Here is a 22,484-nt window from a genome sequence, read left to right as displayed (position 1 = left end):
GGAGAGAGGAGGGGAACACAGAGAGGAGGAGAGAAAGATAGACACCTGCAGACCTGCTGCACCACCTGTGAAGCGACTCCCCTGAAGCTGGGGAGCCAGGCTTCGAATGGGATCCTTATGCCAGTCCTTGTGCTTTGTGTCACCTGCGCTTAACCCGCTGCGCTACAGACGGACTCCCTCTTTTTAATTTTTTAAGTCTTTATTCATTGATTTATTGAATAACCAGAAGTTGAGAGGGACGGTGGTTGTAGAGAGGGAGAAAGACAGAGAGACGCCTGCAGCACTGCTTCCCCATTCTTGAAGCTTTCCCCCTGCAGGTGGACACAGGGGACTCTAACCTGGCTCCTTGCGACATGTAACATGTGAGCTCAACCAGATGTGCCACCGTTGAATCCTATGACTAGAATACTTCAGCCAATAGGAAATTGCAAATACACTGCATTGCCTGCCCATCTAACCAAAGACATGCAGCACCCATGTAGGTGAAACCCCAAACTCACAGGTATATGATACCTGTGTGTATTTGCAGCCATTATTAAAGCCCAATTTATTTGCTACACAATAGACATTCATCATAAATATTTGTAAAATTCACATTGCAGCTGTCATTTTCTGTCCAAAAACTGCAAAGTGCCGTCTTCATGTCCCTGTTTCTCAGACTATAAATGACAGGATTCAGGTTGGGAGGTAACACAGAATACATCACAGACATAAAGAGATTCAGTGATGATGGAGAATAGGCAGCTGAACTGAAATATGCCAAAAATGTGGAAAAGAGGAATTAAATCACCACAGTGAGGTGGGGAAAGCAGGGGGAGAAGGATTTCAACCTGCCTTGGTCAGAAGGTATTCTCCGAACTGCAGAGAAAAGATGAACATAGGAAATGACCATGAAAATGAAGCAAACAAAAACAAACAGCTAGCTACAATAAATGCATATTCTAGAATTTCATCCCCAAAACAAGTGTGAGCAGAGAGAGACATCACAGAAGAACTGAGGCACTACATTGGGGCCACAGAAACAGGTAGAAAATGTTCCTATCTCATGGAGGGATCTATAGACACAGTCTCTGAGCCACGCCACCTTTGTTCATGATGGTCTCATAGTGCACAGGGTGGCAGATGGCAGCATAACAGTCACTAGCAGGAGAGCATACTCTGTGCCTGCCAAAAAGAGGACCGGGAAAACCTGAGAGGCACAGCCCACAAAGGAGCTGGAGTGGCTGTTGGTCAGGGTGTTCATGATGCACGTGGAGACAGTGGTGGAAATGTAGCAGATGCCAATCAAAGACAAGATCTTCAGGAAGAAGTACATGGGGGAATGGGGCTGCTGGTCAAGGGAGGTGAGAGTGACAATGAGCAGGTCCCCAGCAGAGCTGCCAGGTAAACCCGAAAGAACACAGAGGCAAAGGGTCTCTGTACACCTGGTCATTAGAGATTCCCATGAGCAGAAATTCAGTCACAAAAGTCACATTGCTTCATTTCTCAGGCAAGAGTTTTTTTCTGTGGAAGAAAAGATATCAGAGGCTCAATCAGTTGTGTTCATTCCATTTACTCTGCTTTCAATTCTTCACATGACGTGATCTAGAGTGATAGGTGGCTCATCAGAGCAAAAACGCAGTACACAGTTTCTTCTGTTGTGATATTTATGGAGAAAAAATTTATATATGAATGGCGTTAAGGGCAATATCATGAGAAAGAAAAATGTAGCAAAATGGTGCCTATTGTCTCTCCAGAAACAGGAAGGATGTTGTCTCCATTCTGATCAGAGTGGTTATAGTTACAAAGCCTTGGGAAGCAATATGACTAGAATGTATCTAACATCTTCCAGAGCAATTGAAATTAAATGCAAAATATGTGTTTCCTTTGATTACATCCAGGTACTCTTGAGGAATAATCTTGAATTTCACTCTTGACAAAACACTAATGTACACACACATGCAAAAACATGGTGGTCTGAGAACACAAAATTAAGGATGTTCTTCAGCAGATCCTGTACATTTCTTAGTCTATCAAAGAGAGAAAACATGGAAGGGAAAATAATTACCTCACCAAATAATTAAGTGAGCAGATAGAAATATACAAATTATTCTTCTCTCAAGCCAGAAGTAGCAGCTGAGATATCTACTATGAAAATGATCGCATTCCATTTTTGGCTCTCCATTCTCCTGTTAGATTGTCAAGGAGGAAATCAGAAGAGGCGGTGAACAACGAGAGATGGGACATGATTTTCTGTTTCATCCCTTAGTTCTATGTCCTCATTAGAGTGGCGCAATAGTCTGTGTGAGGTACAAACTCTTCACAAGGACTCTTACACTTAGCAGTGGCTGTGGATTCCTTATCTCAGCAGCTGAAGTACCAGCACAATTCCTGTGGGGTCCTGTCAGCTGCCACTTTCCCTGAGATGTTACAGCACTGGGTCAAGGTCATTCCTCCTTTGCTCACACAGATCTCCATTATGTAATTAGGATGGGAACTAAGGAGGAGAATGCTCATTATTTTCTCCAAAAAGAAATTCATCCCTCAGGAAGTAGAGGGAAATCTTAATCATTTTTCACTAGCATATCTGATTCATATATATGAAGTCAGTAGATACTTTGACCCAGTAGAGCACACGGCTTACCATCTAGGATGCCCTGAATGTGATCACTAGCACCACAGAGGACAACACTGAAGCAGCTTCGTGATGTTCGCCTGTGCTGTGTGCTTCTCTGTCTCTTCTCTCAACTTCCTCTTGCTGCTAAAAAATTAATGAATGGGGGACAGGTGGTGGCATAGTTGGTTAAGTGTTCAAGGACCCATGTTCAAGCCTCTGGTCCCCCACCTGCAGGGGGTAAGCTTCATAAATGGTGAAGCAAGGCTGCAGGTATATCTACCTCTTCCTCTCTCTACTTTCTTCTCCTACCTGAATTTCTCTTTAACTCTACCCAATAATAAACAGAAATATAGGGTTGTTTTTTTTTTTTTTTTACTTTTTTTAAAATAATGAATGCAGTTTATTGTGGGTGATGGCTCATTATGTGAGAGTGCTTGGTATGTTACCATGATTAGAAGAAAGTATGCAATTGGAACACTTAAAGAAAAATATCTGTATCCTCTTTTCAGATAGAGAGGCAGAGAGAGAGAAAGACAGAGTGTCAGAGAAAGAGACAGAAAGACCACAGGACCAAAGCTTCCTTCAGTGTGCTGGAGGCATGCTCAAATTTGGCACCACTGTGTGGCAGTGCAATACAATGCCTTAAGTGAGCTACCTCTCAGAAACTTATTTTTTCCATTTTGGAGTTTTGATTTCTCAAGTAGGCTTTCTCAGTCTCACTTATTTCACTAATGATTATGTGTCCCCCACTCTGCTAATCTATGTTGTCAGAGGTCTAGCTTCCTTGAGATTGACTAGTGTAGCTATCTATTTATGCAGCACAACTTTTATTCATGTCTGTGTTATGGATGCTTCATCTGTTCCTAAACTTGGGTAGTGCTAATAATGCTGCCATATAAGTGGCATATCATCTTTTTTCTAAAAGAGCCAAACTTTATTGGATGATTCAAGAATTATCTCATTTATTACATATATGATGGGGAATTTCACATGATGCAGAGAAAAGAGCAGAGAGACAAGTCCAAGCAGCACTATAGTATGTAGTGCTGGTTATCAGAACTCAAACTCAGGTAAGAAAGTCCAGTGTTCTACCTGTGGAACTATTTTTCAAGTGACATGTTTTTCTTCTAATGATGGCTTTTTCTCTGGAGATGCATACCCCAAAGTGCCACATCCTTTATCAGTGTCTTCAGCTTTTAGTGAGCAGTTCTTTTATTTCCCTAGTAAAACTTATTCCTATGTATATTGTACTTTTTAACTCTCTTCTGTGTGGCTCTGAGCCCTCAATTCTTTTCTGTTAATTGTTTGTACATAATCACAGCTGAATATTTTTCCTCCTGTGACTTTATAGGATTTACATAATGGCTCTAACCATATTTGATGATGTCCTTAAGATTTCCCCCTTTTTTTATTTATAGAAAGGAAATACTGACAAAACCGTAGGATAAGAGGGGTAGAAGTCCACACAATTCCCACCACAACAACTCCATATCAAGTCCCCTACCTTGATAGCTTTCCTATTCTTTTTTTAAATATATTTTTTACTTATTCCCTTTTGTTTCCCTTTTTTTTATAGTTATTGATGCTGTTGTTGTTGGGTAGGACAGAGAGTAATGGAGAGAGGAGTGGAAGACAGAGAAGGGAAAGAAAGATAGAAACTGAGGTTCCCGGAAGATGGCAGACTGAGAAGCTGCTATTGGCTCGAGCTCTGACCACATCTTCTGGAAACGGTAGGATTTTCTGCCTTTAGTAGGCCAGTCAATAAGGGGTCCTAGCAGTGACACTAGGGAGTGACTATAACTTAATTTGGGTTAAAAGACAGAGTAAAAAAAAAGGGAAACCATTTTTTTCTTTTAAATTATTAATCCCAAAGCACACCTCCTTCTCCTACCCCCGCAACCCCCCCATAACCCATCTCTGGGGACCACCTCCTAGCAGGCTCCCTGGCTGAGCTTCTATCTTTACCAAGATTCCTGTCCCACCAGGGATTATCATTCATTCTAAGTCTATTCCTGTCTGAAACCTCTGGCCTTTTTTCTTTCTAAGTAGCCAACCACCCCACCCCAACGCGCATAGCTAATTAAATAATTAAAAATAAATAAAGAAAAAACTTTCCTCACACCACTCTTTTATTAATGTTTTTTTTTCTTATCTTTTCTTTTTCTTTCTCTCTGTTTCTTTTCTTTTTCTCATTCTTGTCATCCTTTCTTCCTTAATCCTACGGCTTCCAAAGCCACAGGCCCTATCCCCCACACCACCAAACAGTGTGCTTTTTTGAATTCACTGATACACATTTGGCAATTAGTTTGGGGAAGAATTCTGACTCAGAGTGGACTCTCACTGTGAGTATCTCTGCTCAACTTCCCTTCCTCCTTTAGCTGCCCTTAGAATATGCAGTGGATACCAGATTAGCATAACTGTCTATTTCAGCTATACTTGTCTAGTCCTGAGGATTTAAAAAAATTTTTTTTTCTCTTAACAATCAGCTGCCTCTGATCACAAGGTTTGAGGTAATCTGGGACAGGGTTTTTTTTTTACCCAGCTCAATTTTATATTTTATTATCAATATTATATAAAAGCATATATCTCCCCCCATAGGTTAATCAGAATTAACTCTTAGGGTATCTTTCATTAGTAGGGTAGAGGGCATCTTATCTATTGTGGGAGGAACTTGTGTCCTTACTCCTACCTCCTCTACAGACTCTCCCCTACCTACTCATCCTAGCTAATTAAGAAATTTATATGAAATTAAATTAAAAATAATGTAATCAAAAATCTTTCCTTTCACTGCTTTTTAATTACAACATTGGAGGAAATGAATGGCAGTATCAGAGAAACAACAGTTGAGACCCCCAAGGAAAATACTGATTATCTTGATGCAATTAGAGAACTGAAAGCTGAAATAGCTGTAATGAGGGAAGAAGCTGAGGCAAGGGAAAGCAGACTAACATAGGCAGAAAACAGATTAGTCCGACAGAGCATGAGTTAGAGAAAATGACAAAAGAGGTGAAAGAACTCAAAAAGAGATTGAGAGACACTGAAGACAACAACAGAGACATATGGGATGATCTCAAAATAAGTAACATTTGTATAATTGGCCAGCCAGAGAAAGAAAGAGAGCAAAGGGAAGCAAACATTCTAGAGGATATAATAGAAGAAAACTTACCAGACCTGAATAACAGAAAGGACATCAAGATTCAAGAGGCACAGAGAGTTCCAAACAGAATCCACTCAGACCTGAAGTCTCCAAGACACATCAAGGTTACAATTAAAAGGAGTAAGGATAAAGAAAGGATCCTAAGGGCTGCTAGAGAGAAACAAAAAGTCACATGCAGGGGAAAACTGATAAGATTATCTGCAGACATCACCACTCAGACTCCCAAAGCCAGAAGAGAATGGCAAGATATCTATCGAGCCCTGAATGAAAAAGGGCTTCAACCAAGGATAATATATCCTGCTAGACTTTCATTCAAACTAGATGGAGGGATCAAAACCCTCTTAGACAAACAACAGTTAAAGGAGGCAACCATCACCAAACCGGACATATAAGGGGTTCTAAAAGACCTCTTATAAATAAGAACATCACTATAATACTTGCAATATATCAGTACAAACAAAAAAATGTTTTCAACAATGGCACGACAATACATTAAATGCATAATATCAATACATTCCAATGGCTTAAACTCACCCATCAAAAGGCACAGAGTGGGGGGATGGATCAGAAAACATAATCCAACCATATGCTGCTTGCAAGACTCCCATCTGACACAACAAGATAAACACAGAGTTAAAGTGAAAGGATGGAAAACTATCTTACAGGCCAACGGACCACAGAAAAGGAATGGAACAACCATTGTCATCTCAGACACAATAGATTTTAAATCAATTAAAGTAATAAAAGATAGGCAAGGACATCACATAATGATTAGAGGATCAATCAGCCAAGAAGACTTAACAATTATTAACATCTATGCACCCAATGAGGGACCATCTATATACATCAAGCACTTACTGAAAGAATTTCAAAAATACATCAATAGTAATACAATAAGAGTGGGAGACTTCAATACACCACTCTGACACTTAGACATATCAACAAAGAAGAGAATCAAAAAAGATACAAGAGAATTAAATGGAGAGATAGACAGACTAGACCTCTTGGACATTTCCAGAGTACTTCACCCCAAAAAACAGGAATGCACCTTCGTTTCAAGTGCACATAACACATCCTCAAGGATAGACAAAATGTTAGGCCACAAAGCCAGCAACAATGAATTAAAGAGCATTGAAATCATCCCAAGTATCTCCTCATACCACAGTGGAGTAAAACTAACATTTAACAACAAACAGAAAATTATGAAAAGTCACAGAATTTGGAAACTAAACAACACACTCCTTAAGAACCACTGGGTCAGACAGTCATTCAAGCAAGAAATTCAAATGTTCCTGGAAACAAATGAAAATGAAGACACAACCTATCAAAATATTTGGGACACAGCTAAAGCAGTACTGTGAGGGAAACTTATAGCCATACAATCACATATTAAACAACAAGAAAAAGCTCAAATGAACGACCTTACTGCACACCTCAAGCACTTAGAGGAAGTGGAACAAAGGAACCCTAAAGCAACCAGAAGGACAGAAATCACTAAAATTAGAGCATAAATAAACAACATCGAAAATAAGAGAACCATACAAAAGATCAGTGAAGCGACATGTTGGTTCTTTTAAAGATTAAACAAAATTGACAAACCCCTAGCCAGACTCACCAAACAAAAAAGAGAGAAGACTCAAATTCATAGAATTGTAAACGATGGAGGAGATATCACAAGTGACACCACAGAAATCCAAAGAATCATGCGAAACTTCTGTTGGTATGCATGAGACCCCTTCTGTTTCATTTGGTTTAAATCCCCCCTGCTTAACACTATTCTATTTACATAACCACTTCATTCTATTTACATAACCACTGTTAACAAGTTCCACCCTCCCTCCAGGGCATTTGTGGTTCAGTGATAGGATTCTCGCCTAATCTGCCCCCTCTTTGTCACACTCTGTTTTTTACCAGTCACTTTTCTCTCCACTCTCTCTATGTCACATCCTGTTTCCACCTTACTTGGCAAGTATATATAAAGACAGCATTGTGAGTTTTACAGTACTGTACCTTGAGATTAGCTTAGCTCATCTTAGATTGTGCTGCGCCCTGCATGAATAAAGAGATACTGCCTACAGCTCAACCATGAGTCCCTGGTCGTCTGTTACCCGCCCGTGAAGCCAGCCCATTGAAAACAACATAACCCGTCGAAAACAACAAACTTCGATGGAGAACTACACATCACTATGCTAGAGAATCTGGAAGAAATGGAACAATTCCTAGAAGCATATGCCCTTCCAAAACAGAACCAAGAAGAACTAAAAAATCTAAATGCACCAATCACAGACAAAGAAATTGAAACCCTTATTAAGAATCTCCCCAACAACAAAAGTCCTGGACCAGATGGCTTCAAAAACAAATTCTACAAAACTTTCAGGAAACAGTTAGCTTTTCCACAAGACTGAAGAAACAGGAATACTTCCTTCCACCTTCTATGAAGCCAACATCACCCTGAGACCAAAAGCTGAGAGGGACACAACAAAAAAGGAAAACTACAGACCTATATCACTGATGAACATACATGCCAAAATATTAAACAAGATCTTGGCCAACCGGATACAGCAACATATCAAACAGATTGTCATTCATGACCAAGTGGGAATCATCCCAGGAATGCAGGGCTCCTTTAACATCCACAAGTCAATCAATGTCATTCACCACATCAATAAAAGCAAAGCCAAAACCCACATGATTATCTCAAGAGATGCAGAGAAAGCCTTTGACAAAATCCAACACCATTAATGCTCAAAACTCTACAAAACATGGGAATAGATGGGAAATTACTCAACATAGTGGAGTCTATATATAGCAAACCTACAGCCAACATCATACTCAATGGACTGAAGCTGAAAGCATTCCCCCTCAGATCGGGAACTAGACAGGCCTGTCCTCTGACACCATTACTCTTCAACATAGTACTGTAAATTCTTACCATAGCAATCAGGCAAGAGAAGGAAATCAAAGGAATACAGAATGGAAGGGAAGACGTCAAGCTCTCACTATTTGCAGATGATATGATAGTATACATAGAAAAACCTACAGAATCCAGCAGTAAACTACTGGAAGTTATTAGGCAATATAGCAAGATATCAGGCTAAAAATCAATGTACAAAAACCAGTGGCATTTCTTTATGCAAACACTAAATCTGAAGAAGTAGAAGACATCCAGAAATCACTCCCATTTACTGTTTCAGCAAAATCAATCAAATAGCTAGGAATCAAGACAACCACAGAAGAGAAAGACTTATATTCTGAAAACTATGAGTCGCTCGCTACTCAAGGAAATAGAAACTGATACCAAGAAATGGAAAGATATTCCATGCTGATGGATTGGAAGAATAAATATCATCAAATGAATATTCTCCCCAGAGCCATATACAAATGTAATGCAATACCCATCAAAGTTCCACCAAGCTACTTTAACAGAATAGAACAAACACTACAATCAATTATCTGGAACTTGAAAACACCTTGAATTGCCAAAACCATATTGAGGAAAAGAAACAGAAATGGAGGCTTCACACTCCCAGACCTTAAACTATACTTTAAAGTCATCATCTGCAAAACAACACTGTACTGGAACAAAAATAGGCACACAGACGTGTGGATCAGAATTGAAATCCCAGAAATAAATCCCCACTCCTATGGACATCTAATCTTTGATAAGGGGGCCCAAAGGATTAAATGGAAGAAGGAGGCTCTCTTCAATAAATGGTGCTGGGAAAACTGGGTTGAAACATGCAGAAGAATGAAATTGAACCAGTTTATCTCACCAGAAACAAAAATCAACTCCAAATGGATCAACGACGTCGATGACAGACCAGAAACAATCAAACAATCAAATACTTAGAGGAAAACATTGGTAAAACACGTTCCTTTGATTCATCAAAGACATGTTTGATGAATCAAACCCAATTGCACGGAAGACTAATGGAGAAGCAAACCAATAGGACTATATCAAATTGAAAAGCTTCTGCACACCCAAAGAAACTATTAAACAAACAGAGAGACCCCTCACAGAATGGGAGAAGATCTTCACATGCCATACATCAGACAAGAAACTAATCACCAAAATATATAAAGAGCTCAGCAAACTTTGCACCAAAAAATAAATAAATAAATAAAATGACCCCATCCAAAAATGGACAGAGGATATGAACAAAACATTCACTACAGAGGAGATCCAGAAGGCTAACAAATATATGAAAAACTGCTCTCGGTCACTGATAGTCAGAGAAATGCAAATTAAGACAACACTAGGATACCACCTCACGCCTGTAAGAATGGCATACATCAAAAAGGACAGCAACAACAAATGCTGGAGAGGTTGTGGGGACAAAGAGTCCACATATCAAATACACAGCCTATATAATAAAAAGATTCAGTTTGTGTTTTGAAAAACTTTGAGACATACAATTGATTTCTCCCCTCTCTTATTAATTAACTAGTGATTTATATGTCTATATTTTGCTAGGAGTGTACATATATTTTTAATATGTAGGCTGTGAAATTGATATGGAGATTCTCTCAAAAGCCTAGCCCAAGTAGATCAGAAGCAATCAATAGCAGAGCTATATACAAGACACTGGGTACTGTACAGCAAACCCTAACAAAAAGACTTTTCAAAGTTAACCCAATTACCAATTAATGTGAAGATAACATTAACTATCGATTGTCTTTTTGAACCCTTAGACAGCAGGACCTCACATCTCCTCTATAGAGCCTGTACTTCCCCCAGTCCTGGAAGCCTTGGATAGGGCCCACTTTCCAGTATGTCTCTCCCAATCCATATCAAATAATATTGCATCACAACCTAATCAACACAGCGATTGCCACCTCAACATGCTTCACTTCAGACTGAGTCCAGAGACTTCACGTGTGGAATGACAACCCTTCAGCTACATTAATCGGGTGAGACCTTTCCTTTCATAGTACACTCTAATTCCATCTCAGGTGGTTCACTTTCTAACAAAGTCCCAAAACCTAGATATACACCATTTTCTGTGTGAGAGAGCATATGTTCATACCTATCCATAAACTACTGCAAAATATAAACCTGAAAGCAGAAGTACACTAGAGTTTGCGGTGAGTATCCCCCTAACACATCCTCTCCACTATCCCAAGTTTTGGGTCCATGATTGCTCAACAATTTGTTAGGCTTTGTATGTTAACTCTCATTTCAGTCTCCAGGTTCCAGATGTCATCAGGATGCTGGCCAGGCTTCCCTGGACTGAAGACCCCACCAATATGTCCTGGAGCTCCGCTTTCCCAGAGACCCACCCTATTAGGGAAAGAGAGAGGCAGACTGGGAGTATGGACCGACCAGTCAACGCCCATGTTCAGCGGGGAAGCAATTACAGAAGCCAGACCTTCCACCTTCTACATCCCAAAATGTCCCTGGGTCCATGCTCCCAGAGGGATAGAGAGTAGGAAAGCTATCAGGGGAGGGGGTGGGATATGGAGATTGGGTAGTGGGAATTGTGTGGAGTTGTACCCCTCCTACCCTATGGTTTTGTTAATTAATCCTTTCCTAAATAAAAAAAAATTGAGATAGAAACCCACATATCTGCTTCACTGCTTGTGAAGCAACACCTCTGCAGGTGGGGAGCCTGACGATACCACCCAAATCCTTATTGCTGGTTCTTGTGCTTCATACCACAAACCCACTGTGTTACCACCCAACTCCCAACTTTCCTATTCTTTAACCCTCTGGGAGTATGGACCCAGGGTCATTCTGGGGAGCAGAAGGTGGAAGGTCTGGCTTCTGTAATTGCTTTCCCGCTGAACATGGGCGTTGACAGTTGGATCCATACTCCCAGCCTGTCTCTCTCATTCCCTAGTGGGGAAGGGCTCTGGGGAAGCAGAGCTCCAGGACACATTGGTGGGGTTGTCTGTCCAGGGTAGTCTAGTTGGCACCATGGTAGCATCTGGAACCTGGTGGCTGAAAAGAGAGTTAACATATAAAGCTAAACAAACTGTTGACTAATCATGACCCTAAAGGCCAGAATAGGGGAGATGAAGGGTTGGGGGGAGGGTCTCCATTTGGTAGACAGCTAGTAAGCATATTTTGGTTTTATTCCAAAGGACCTGTGGCTAGAGTAGTCAAAGTAAAATCCCTGAGTTGAAGGTGAGGGTGGATGTTCGGTTTCACTGGGCAGGGAGTGGGAGAAAGAAGATGGCATGGGACATGGTCTTTTAGTGGTGGAAATGGTGTTTATATACACTTCTATTAATTGGTAGTCCTTAGGGTTTTTTATACCTATAATATACGATCATTTGAAAACAGAACAAGTTGCTTTTTTCTTTCTGCTTTGTAAATGTCACATTCTTTTGAAGACACATTCTTATGAGACATACGATTGATTTTCCCCCTCTCATATTAATTAACTAGTGATTTATATGTCTACATTTTGCTAGTAGTGTACATATATTTTTAATATATAGGCTGTGTAATTGCTTTTCTGTCAATGAATTTTCCAAGATTTGAAGAAATAATTATCAACATTTGATGCAACAACTGTTTATAGGTTTATTTCAGTGTTTAGATGACTGTTATTTTATAATTACAAAGAAATATTGTATTGATTATTTTTATTTTTATCAAAGCACTGCTCAGCTCTGATGTACGGGGATGTAGGAGACTAAACCAGTGATTTCTGAATCTCAGGCATGAAGGCTTTTCTTTCATAAAACTGTATTGTTATTTCACCAGCCCTACTTAAAAATTATGTTTTATCTTTAAATATTTCCTTTTTTAAAAGTTTTGTAATATTTATGTATTTGTTCCCTTTTTTGTTGTCCTTGGCTGGGCCCTCAGAGCCTCACACATGAAACATTTATGAAGGAACAATGTGCTGTCTCTACAGCTCAGAAATATTTTTTAATGTGCACAAAAGAACAGAGAGGAACCAACTGGATGATTGCATTGTGTGTGAATGATATCTAAGTGTGTATACAGTTAATATACAACACACCAGCTAATATTACCTTGTTACAGTGGAAAAATTATGATTAAATTCTTATCCAGTATTTTTTTTATTTTTTCATTTTATTGTGGGGTTAATGGTTTACAACATAAGTGTCTACATGTGCCCACATCTCCCCCTGCAGGTGATAGCTGTCTAAAGAATATTTTCATTCCATATCTATGCCACCAAAATTCTTCACTTCCAAACCCCATTCCTTCTCTAGAATCCCTTGCTTTGGTGCAGCACACCACCCTTAGTCTGAATTCCATGCTCTGTTCTTCTTTCTGACACTGTATTCCGAGGTACCCCCACTTGTTAAGTCACCCAGTGCTCTTTCTTCTCTTCCTGATTCATCCCACCTGGCACTTCCCCTCATTTCATCAAAGGTGAGCAAGATTTAGCATTTTTCATTTTCACTTATTTATTCTAATCTTATTTTTATTAGTGATGTAATAAATATCAACAAGAATGTAAGATAACATGAGTATAATCCCATGTACGGACATTTCCCACCACAAGAGTTCTATGTCCCATCCCCTCCATTGTAAATTTGTTTGTTTTGTAAACCAATTTTTTTTGCCTCCAGGGTTATTTATTGGTGGGGTTAGGTGTCTGCCCTATGAATCCACTGCTCCTGGAGGCTATTTTCCCACTTTTGCTGCCCCTGTTGTTTATTGTTGTTGTTGCTGTTATTGTTGTTGCATAGCACAGAGAGAAACTGAGACGGGGGGCACGGAGAGGGGGAGAGAAAGAAAGACACCTGCAGACCTGCTTTATCACTTCTGAAGCAAAGCTCCTGTAGGTGGGGAGCAGGGGGCTCAAACTGGGATCCTTACGCCTGTGCAGAATGTGAAAGGTCTGGCATCTGTAATTGCTTCACCACAGACCATGGATGTTGGCAGATCGATTCATACCACCAATCTGTCTCTATATTTCTGGTGTGGGGAAGAGCTCTCTGGGGAAGTGATGTTCCAGTACACATTGGTGATGTCATCTGCTCTTTGAAAATTGTATTTATTTGTCTTTTCATTTTTTAAGGAGAGAGAGAGGATGAGGAGAGTATGGAGTGAGAGAGACAATTACCAGACCACTGCTCTACTCTGGCTTATCCTAGTGCAGGTGATTGAACCAGAGGCCTTAGAGTCTCAGGCATGAAATTCTTTCACATAATCATTATGCTTATCCTCAGTCCCCAAAATTTCTATTTTTATATAAGAAAATAAAATATTATTATCAATAGCAGTCGTGCAGAAATGCTTTAGTGCAGATGAATGGGCATAATCAAGTGAATCACATAGTCTACTCACAGACATGTCATTGGCAGACCACCATAGTCATCTTTATAACCTTAGCAACACCTTGTCACTGTCACCAACAGTAGTTCCACCAATATCACTGTGATCCACAGAACATCCAAAGAGAAAAAGCAAGGAAAACTCATATTGGAAGATAGGAGATGAGTAAAGTGTGAACAGTGAAATAAGATAGAACAGATAGTAAGCATAAGATGAGGGAAATGGCTATACTCCTTTGGAATACAACTACAATAGGCCTACTATCTGTCTTCAAAATGCAGACCCCAAATCTTCATTTGCACTATTCCAGCCTGTAGGTTCATGATTAGTCAGCAATTTGTTTGACTTTATTTGTTAACTCTTTTTTTCAGCCACCACGTTCCAGATGTCACCATGATGCCTACTGGACTTGCCTGGACATACAACATCACCAATGAGGCCTACTTCCCCAGAGCCCCACCCACTAGGGCAAGAGAGTGGTGGGCTGGGAGTATGGATCAAACTTTCAAAGCCCATGTTCAGTGGGGAAGCAATTACAGAAGCCAGACCTTCCAGCTTCTGCATCCCACAATGACACTGGGTCCATAACCCCAGAGGGTTAAAGAATAGGAAAGCTATAAGGGGAGGTGATGGGATACAGAGTTCTGGTGGTGGGAATTGTGTGGAGTTGTACCCCACTTATCTTGTGGTTTTTATCAGTGTTTCCTATTTATGAAAAAAAGATAAGGGAAATGAGTGAGTAAAAAAGTAGAAGAATTTAAGTTAGAAAAAGAAGAGGGAAACAGGCTGAGTGGTACAGCATCTCCTTGAGCACAAGAATACACAGGTTTGAGACCCTGATCCTCCCTTACTGGGGGAAAGCTTTAGGAGAGGTGAAGCAGTGTTGCAGGTCTCTCTCTCTCTCTCGCTCTCTCTCTCTCATCTCTATCTCTATCTCTTTCTCTCTCCTTCATCCCTTTTCCTCTCAATTTCTGACTGGCTCTACCCAATAAATGAATATAGTAAGAATTATTAAAGAAAAAGAAGGGGAAATGGTTAGAAAAATGAAATAAGAACTAAAATACTTCAAATGACTTACAGTTGAGGATAGGATGCAGTACAGATAATGGACAGTGGATTTGATTCTGAATTTGAGCTGCCAAGTTCAATTCCTAGATTCATAGGTCAGAGTGTTGCTCTCACCCAACCACTCTATCTTGTATTGGTAACTTTTTAAATAAAATATTTTGCCATAAAATGTATAATGTTCATAAATAAATATTAAATTAATTTAAATTAAGACAAAGTTTTACAAATGTACCAATTACTGTATTTTACTGTTTAGTGTAAACCATTAACCCCCCCCCAAAGGAAAGAAAAGACACACATTTAACATTAACAAATTATTTAAATGTAATATTTTAGAAATAAATGAAGGAACATACTAAAATTGAGAAGCAGCTAAAGTAAAATCACTTTCATATATACTAGTTGTATGTTTTATCATTAGCCTGAGAGATGAACAGTTTACAGTATAGTTATTGACACATGGGTAAAATGTCTCACCTTACACTCTCAACCAAAACCTGGGTCCTATTCCACTTCATATACCAGAATTCCACAGTAATCCTGATCATACAACAATCTACTTCCATCCTGCCAAAAAGTGCTTTGTTTTGGTACTATACACCAAATCCAGTCCAAGTTTTACTTGTGAGTCCCCTGTTCCTATTTATTAAGTTCCACCAACAAGCAAATCATCAGGTCTTCATTCTTTTTTTGTCATGTCTCAGTTGACATGAATCCTTCAAGCTCCTTGGGAAGCACCACTCCATTCTAATTAAAGGTGGTGCAAGGTATTGAAGCTGGGACCTCAGAACCTGAAGCATTAAAGTCTTCTGCACATCTCCACAACTTCACCTCTACAAATTCAAAAGTAAATGTAATGTACTTGTACCTGTACTTAATAGTTTAGACTTTTAAACATAACATTAAAATATGAAGAGTGAAATGAAGAAGAGGGCATTATCACTAAGGAAAGTGTTCCTGGGAATCTGAGAACATTTCTCATCAACCTGTCTGTTGAAAAATGATAGGTTCTATTTAGGAACTAACATCCTTATTAGGGCAGATGTCATTAGATGATTGCCAATAAAGTGAGCAATATCTTTTACTCTTAATTTCTCTTAATTATAGTTAAAATGGCAGTAATTGCCAATCCACCCTTGTGATTGTTGAATTAACCATGTTCGCTGAACTAAGAGAATATTATTATAGGGACTACAAATGAAAGGAATGGTGTAACATGGTAAACTACAATTTCTAATGAAGTAGGATTTGCTATAATGATATTGAGGATTATAATTAAATGAATACATTTTGAACTTACAAGTGGAAATTGGGCCAGAATTAAAATAGAAGAAAATACATGGAGAACACTAAGTGCCAATTGATGTTGAATATGATGACTGGAATATCTCAAGTAAATTAGAAATTACTAATACACGGTACTATCGTGCCCATTGAAACACATACATGCAACATCGAAGGTAGCTGAGACCTAGAAATAATAGGCACTTCATACTTTTAAAGCCATGTGTAATAGCCCAATCCATTTGTTACACCCAACCATCACCATTATAAAACTCACACTGCTGTTCTCATACTTCGTCCAAAAATTTTGCCAAAGGCGATCTTCATGTCCCTGTTTCTCAAACTATAAATGAGGGGATTCAGGCTGGGAGGTAACACAGAATACATCACAGACATAAAGAGATTCAGTGATGGTGGAAAATTAGAAGCTGAACCCAAAAATGCAAATGCTTCAGAGAACAGGAACAAGCTCACCACAGTGAGGTGAGCCACACAGGTGGAGAAGGACTTATATGTGCCTTGATCAGAAAGCATTTTCAGAACTGTGGAGAGAATATGAACATAGGACATAACCATGAAAATGAAGCAAACAAAAACAAAACAACAGCTAGCTACAATAAATGCATATTCCAGAATTTCATCCCCGAAACAAACAAGTGTGCGCATGGAGGGAACATCACAGAAGAACTGAAGCACTATATTGGGGCCACAGAAATGGGCAGAGAATGTCCCTGCCACGTCAGGGATCCATAGGCACAGCCACTGAGCCACAGCACTGACACCATCTGCACATAGGCCCCTCTGTTCATGATGGCCTCATAGTGAAGAGGATGGCAGATGACAGCATAACGGTCATAGGACATCACTAGCAGGAGAGCATACTCTGTGCCTGCAGAAAAGAGGACCAGGAAAACCTGAGAGGCACAGCCCGCAAAGGAGATGGAGAGACTGTTGGTCAAGGTGTTCGTGATGCATTTGGGGACAGTGGTGGAGATGAAGCAGATATCAATCAAAGACAAGTTCTTCAGGATGAAGTACATGGGGGTCCAGAGCCGCTGGTCAATGGAGGTGAGGATGACAATGAGCAGGTTCCCCATCAGAGCAGCCAGGTAAACCAGAAAGAACACAGAGGCGTAGAGTTTCTGTAGCACCTTCTTCTTCTAGCGTTTGCCCTTCTTCCGTAGCCAGTCAACAGGTCAGGTTGAAAGCTGTCAGGAGCTGCTTGTTGCTGGCTTTGAAAGTGACTGGGATCCATGTGGATTCAGTCGGCTAGGAAGGATCGTCAGTTTCCCCAATGAATGGGTACTCACGGGATGCACCACGAGAAAGTCGATCCAATGCATCCCTCTGTAGCACCTGATCACAAGGGAATCCCACAAGCAGAAATTCAGTCACAAAAGTCACATTGCTTAATTTTCAAGCATGAGTTTTTTTTTTTGGAGGAAGCAAAAATATCATTCATTCAGTTGTGTCCATATTCATCAATTTTGATTTATCTCACATATTGTGATCATGGTGTGATCTAGAGTGACAGGTGGCTCATCAGAGCACAAACACAGAAACATTTTACACAATTACTGTCTATTGTGATATTTATAGAGAGGAAAATGAAATATGAATGACATTAGAGACAACTGTAAGAGGAACAAAATGCCAGAAAATAGTGCTTGTTTTCAATCTTAAAGTAGGAAATGTGATTTTCCCATTCTCACCAGAGTGGCTACAGACAGTTGCAAAGTCTTAGAAACAGTCTTTGCAAAGTCTTAGAAACAGTCTGACTGGACAGTATTTAATATTTTCACTGGAAAAATTGAAGTTACATGCAAAGTATATATTTTTTTTCTATAATTCTTTCCGAAAATTTTTGGGAAACCATTAATCTACTCTTGACAAAACATTAATACATACACACTCACTCACACATACATACACAAAATATTTTGGTCTCTCTGGCACACAGAAACTATCTCTATATTTATTGTTCTATCAGAAAAAAAAAAAAATTAAAGGAAAATAACTTCACCAATTAATTAAATGAGCAAATAGAAATGTCAGTGTTCTTCTTTCCTGAATCCAGCGAAAGTAGCAGTTGAGAGAATCTAGTGAAATTGGCCACATTCCACTTTTGGCTCCTCATTCTGCTATGCTAGTTCTGAGAGGTAAGAAGTCAGAAGAACCAGTGAACACCTAGTAATGGGGCATGTTCTTTTCTCTGGTTTGTGTAAGGTACAAAGTCTTCACATGGTTCCTTGCACTTCTTAGTGACTGTGGGTTCTGTGTCCCAGCAGCTGAAGTACTTGCAAAATTCCTTTGGGATCCTTGGGCTGCCAGCTTCCCTGACAGGATCCAGCACTGGGTCAATGCCAATCCTGTGTTCTCACTAATGGTCCCAGCTCTATAATTGGGGTAGAAACTAAATAGGAGAAGTGTCCATGTTCTTTTCTGAATAGAAATTCATCCTGCAGGGATTATTGGGCAAAAAAAACCACAGCTACTTTACTTTTTAAACATTTTTAATATTTATTTATTCCATTTTGTTGCCCTTGTTGGTTTATTGTTGTAGTTATTATTGTTGTTGTTGTATAGAACAAAGAGAAATGTAGAGAGGAGAGGAAGACAGAGAAGGAGAGAGAAAGACAGACACCTACAGACCTGCTTCACGCCTCTGAAGATACTCCCCTGCAGGTGGGGATTCGGGGGCTTGAACCTGGGTCCTTATGCCAGTCCTTGCATTTTGCGCCACATGTGCTTAACCCACTTGGCTACCACCCAACTCCCTGCCACTGTACATTTTAAGTAGCATATCTTCTTCAAATACATTGATTCAGTACATAGTTTAACACAGTAGAGCACATATCTTACCACATAGGAGACCCTGAATGTCATCAACAGCACCTCGGAGAATAACAGAGAAGCAGCTCCATGACAGTGGACTGTTCTGTGTGCTCCTCTCACTGTCTCTTCTCTCCACTTGCTCTTGCTACTCAAGAAATAATGTATATATTTGATTGTGGGTGGTGGCTCTGTATGTTAGAGGCCCTGGATTGGTCATATGATTAGTAGAAATATGCAACTGGACCCCTAAAAATATTTTTTATTCTTTTTTCAGATAGGGATATAGAGTCAGAGAGACCACAGGACCAAAGCTTCCATCCCTGTGGTAGAAGGATGCTCAAACTTGGGACCCATTGTGGAAATGCAGCATGCTACCTAAGTGAGTTATCTCTCAGGTTCTTATTCTTTTCATTTTTGGATTTTGATTTCTCAGTCTCATTTATTTCACTAATTATGGTGTGCACCCACTGTTTTTATCTATGTTGTCAGAAAGTCAACTTTCTTGAGGGTCAGTAGTGTATTGTATTTATCTATTCAATGTCACTTTGTGTGTGTGTGTGTGTCACTGAATAATGATCACCAAGCTAGTGGGATAAGAGGGGTAAAATTCCATACAATTCCTTTCACTAGAGTTCCATCTTCCATCCCCTCTGTTGGAAAGTTTCCTACTCTTTATCCCTCTGGGAGAATGGACCAAAGATCTTTATGGGGTACTGAAAGTGGGAGGTCTGAATTTTGTAATTGCTTCTTCACTGGAAAATGGGGATTTGGAAAACATAGAAGAGTTATAATATTCCAGCATGGTTCCTTTTTGTCCCCTCTTCTATAGTTTATCTCCTACTGGCCTAAAATCCTGCTCACACTTGGAATTCCCAGGATTTTAATCAATCTTTTTTGAGAATCTGTCTAGTTGCTTTGATATTTCCCAATGAACTTCCTACACCAAGAGTTGATGGCTTTTATTAATTAATACTTTTCCAAGAAGAAACCGTTATCAACATTTGATGTAATAAGTGTTTATAGGTATTTATTTCAGTGTTTAGATGACTGTTATTTCATAACTATATAGAAACATTGTGATGTTTTTGGTTTTTTGTTTGTTTTTTAATTTATTTTTATTTATTCCCTTTTGTTGCCCTTGTTGTTTTGTTGTTGTAGTTATTATTGTTGTTGTCATTGTTGGATAGGACAGAGAGAAATGGAGAGAGGGAGGGGAAGACAGAAGGAGGAGAGAAAGATAGACACCTGCAGACCTGCTTCACCGCCTGTAAAGCGACTCCCCTGTAGATGGGGAGCTGGGGTTTGAACGAGGATCCTTATGCTGGTCCTTGTGCTTTGCGCCACCTGCGCTTAGCCCACTGCACTACAGCCCAACTCCCGTTGATTTTGTTTTTATCAAATCATTACTTGGCTGTGATGTATGGGGATATAGGCTATTGCACCTGTAAGCTCTAAATCTCAGTCACTAATACACAACAAAAAAAAACATTTCAAATAAATCATTGGTATCAAATATATTCTGAAAATTTAGGCTGAATTGATGCTACAAAAATTTCTAATTTACTGAGGAAAGCTGACTGAAAAGATTTCCAGAGGCAGAGCTACAGAGTATCAGCAGCTGCATTTCTTTCTGCTTGTCCTTTTTTTTTCTGTCTTCATTTAATTTTATTTTTTAATTTTTATTTATAAAAAGGAAGCATTGACTAAACCATAGGATAAGAGTGGTACAACTCCACATAATTTCCACCACCAGAACTCTGTATCCAATCCCCTTCCATGATAGCATTCCTATACTTTATCCCTCTGGGAATATGAACACAAGGTTATTTTAGGATGCAGAAGGATATGATCAGAACACTCACTACAGAAGATATCCAAAAGGCTAGCAAACACAGAAAAGTTGCTCCAGGTTGCTGATTGTCAGAAAAATTCAAATAAAGACAATATTGAGATACTGCCTCACTCTTGTGAGAATTGCATACATCAAAAAGGACAGCAGCAACAAATGCTGGAGAAGCTGTGAGGCAAAGGAACCCTTCTGCACTGCTGGTGGGAATGTAAATTGGTCCAACCATTGTGGAGAGCAGTCTGGAGAACTCTCACAATGCTAGACATGGACCTTCCATATGACCCAGTAACTCCTCTCCTAGTGATACACCACAAGGACTCCATAACACCCAAATAAAAAGAAATGTGTACACCTATGTTCATAGCAACACAATTCATAATAGCTAAAACCTGGAAGCAACCCAGGTGCCCAACAACAGATGAGTGGCTGAGAAAGTTGTGGTATACATATACAATTTAATACTACGAAGCTATTAAGAGCAATGAACCCATTCCCTGGCCCATCTTGGATGGAGCTATTATGAGGAATTATGTTAAGTGAGCTAAGTCAGAAAGATAAAGATGAATATGGAATGACCCCTCTCATAAATAAGTTAAGAAAGAATAGCAGCTGCAGTTCTTTCTTCTTCCCAGCCAACTAGGTATAACAGAGAAGATTACCTGAGAACACAACAAAACAAGACTAGCACTACTTTGGGAACCCACCATGTCATGGTAAGTGCAAAAAAAAAAAATGTCACTCATGGACAGAGAGGGACCTAAGGAGTGATTCCTGGTGCTAAAAGCCCATATCCACTCAGAGTGACTGGTAACAGTCCAGCAGTTTACCAGTTGAAGGGCCACCTCTAGTTTAAGTTTTTTTTTATATTTATATATTTACTAATTCCCTTTTGTTGCCCTTGTTGTTTTTATTGTTGTAGTTATTATTGTTGTTGTCCTTGTTGGATAGAACAGAAAGAAATGGAGAGAGGAGGGTAAGACAGAGAGTGGGAGAGAAAGGTAGACACCTGCAGACCTGCTTCACCTCCTGTGAAGCAAATTCCCTGCAGGTGGGGAGAGCTGGGGGTCAAACCGAAATCTTTATGACACTCTTTACTCTTGGCACCACCTGAGCATAACCCACTGTGCTACTTCCTGACTACCCCAGTCTAAGTTTTATCAACAAAGAGACTTCTGTAGGGAGGAGAAGATCCCCTAAGGCTGACCAGATGCATCTGTGAGTCTCCATTGCTACTGTCCTTTGGAGGCTAGAGCAGAAATGGGGATTCCTTGTGCTAACATCAGGGAGAAGAAACCTGATGGGGCAACTCAGAAGAAATACACTCCCAGGGGATTGCAAGTGGGGCTGTATAGTGGGAGCCTTTCCACATTTGATCTCCTGATGAATTTGGAGACACACAAAATAATTGTCTCAGAACCCATGAAGTTCAAAC

At 39.7% G+C, this 22,484-nt stretch overlaps 1 protein-coding gene across 1 annotated transcript; it reads right to left on the bottom strand.

Annotated features, from left to right (window-relative positions):
• Nucleotides 1-547: 547 nt before the first annotated feature.
• On the bottom strand, nucleotides 548-17,778 carry LOC132540170 (olfactory receptor 14A16-like; the record flags this gene model as incomplete). The annotated part of the gene is given in 5 exon segments (XM_060196932.1): nucleotides 548-749; nucleotides 1,158-1,376; nucleotides 16,646-17,108; nucleotides 17,111-17,519; nucleotides 17,725-17,778. Coding segments are annotated over 5 exon segments (1,347 nt in total), but the record flags the coding sequence as incomplete, so codon positions are not given.
• Nucleotides 17,779-22,484: the final 4,706 nt, after the last annotated feature.

This window comes from Erinaceus europaeus, chromosome 9, assembly GCF_950295315.1.
Source record: "Erinaceus europaeus chromosome 9, mEriEur2.1, whole genome shotgun sequence".
NCBI lineage: Eukaryota > Metazoa > Chordata > Mammalia > Eulipotyphla > Erinaceidae > Erinaceus > Erinaceus europaeus.
Note: the sequence above shows the minus strand (reverse complement) of the source record. Positions and strands in the feature narration are given on the sequence as shown.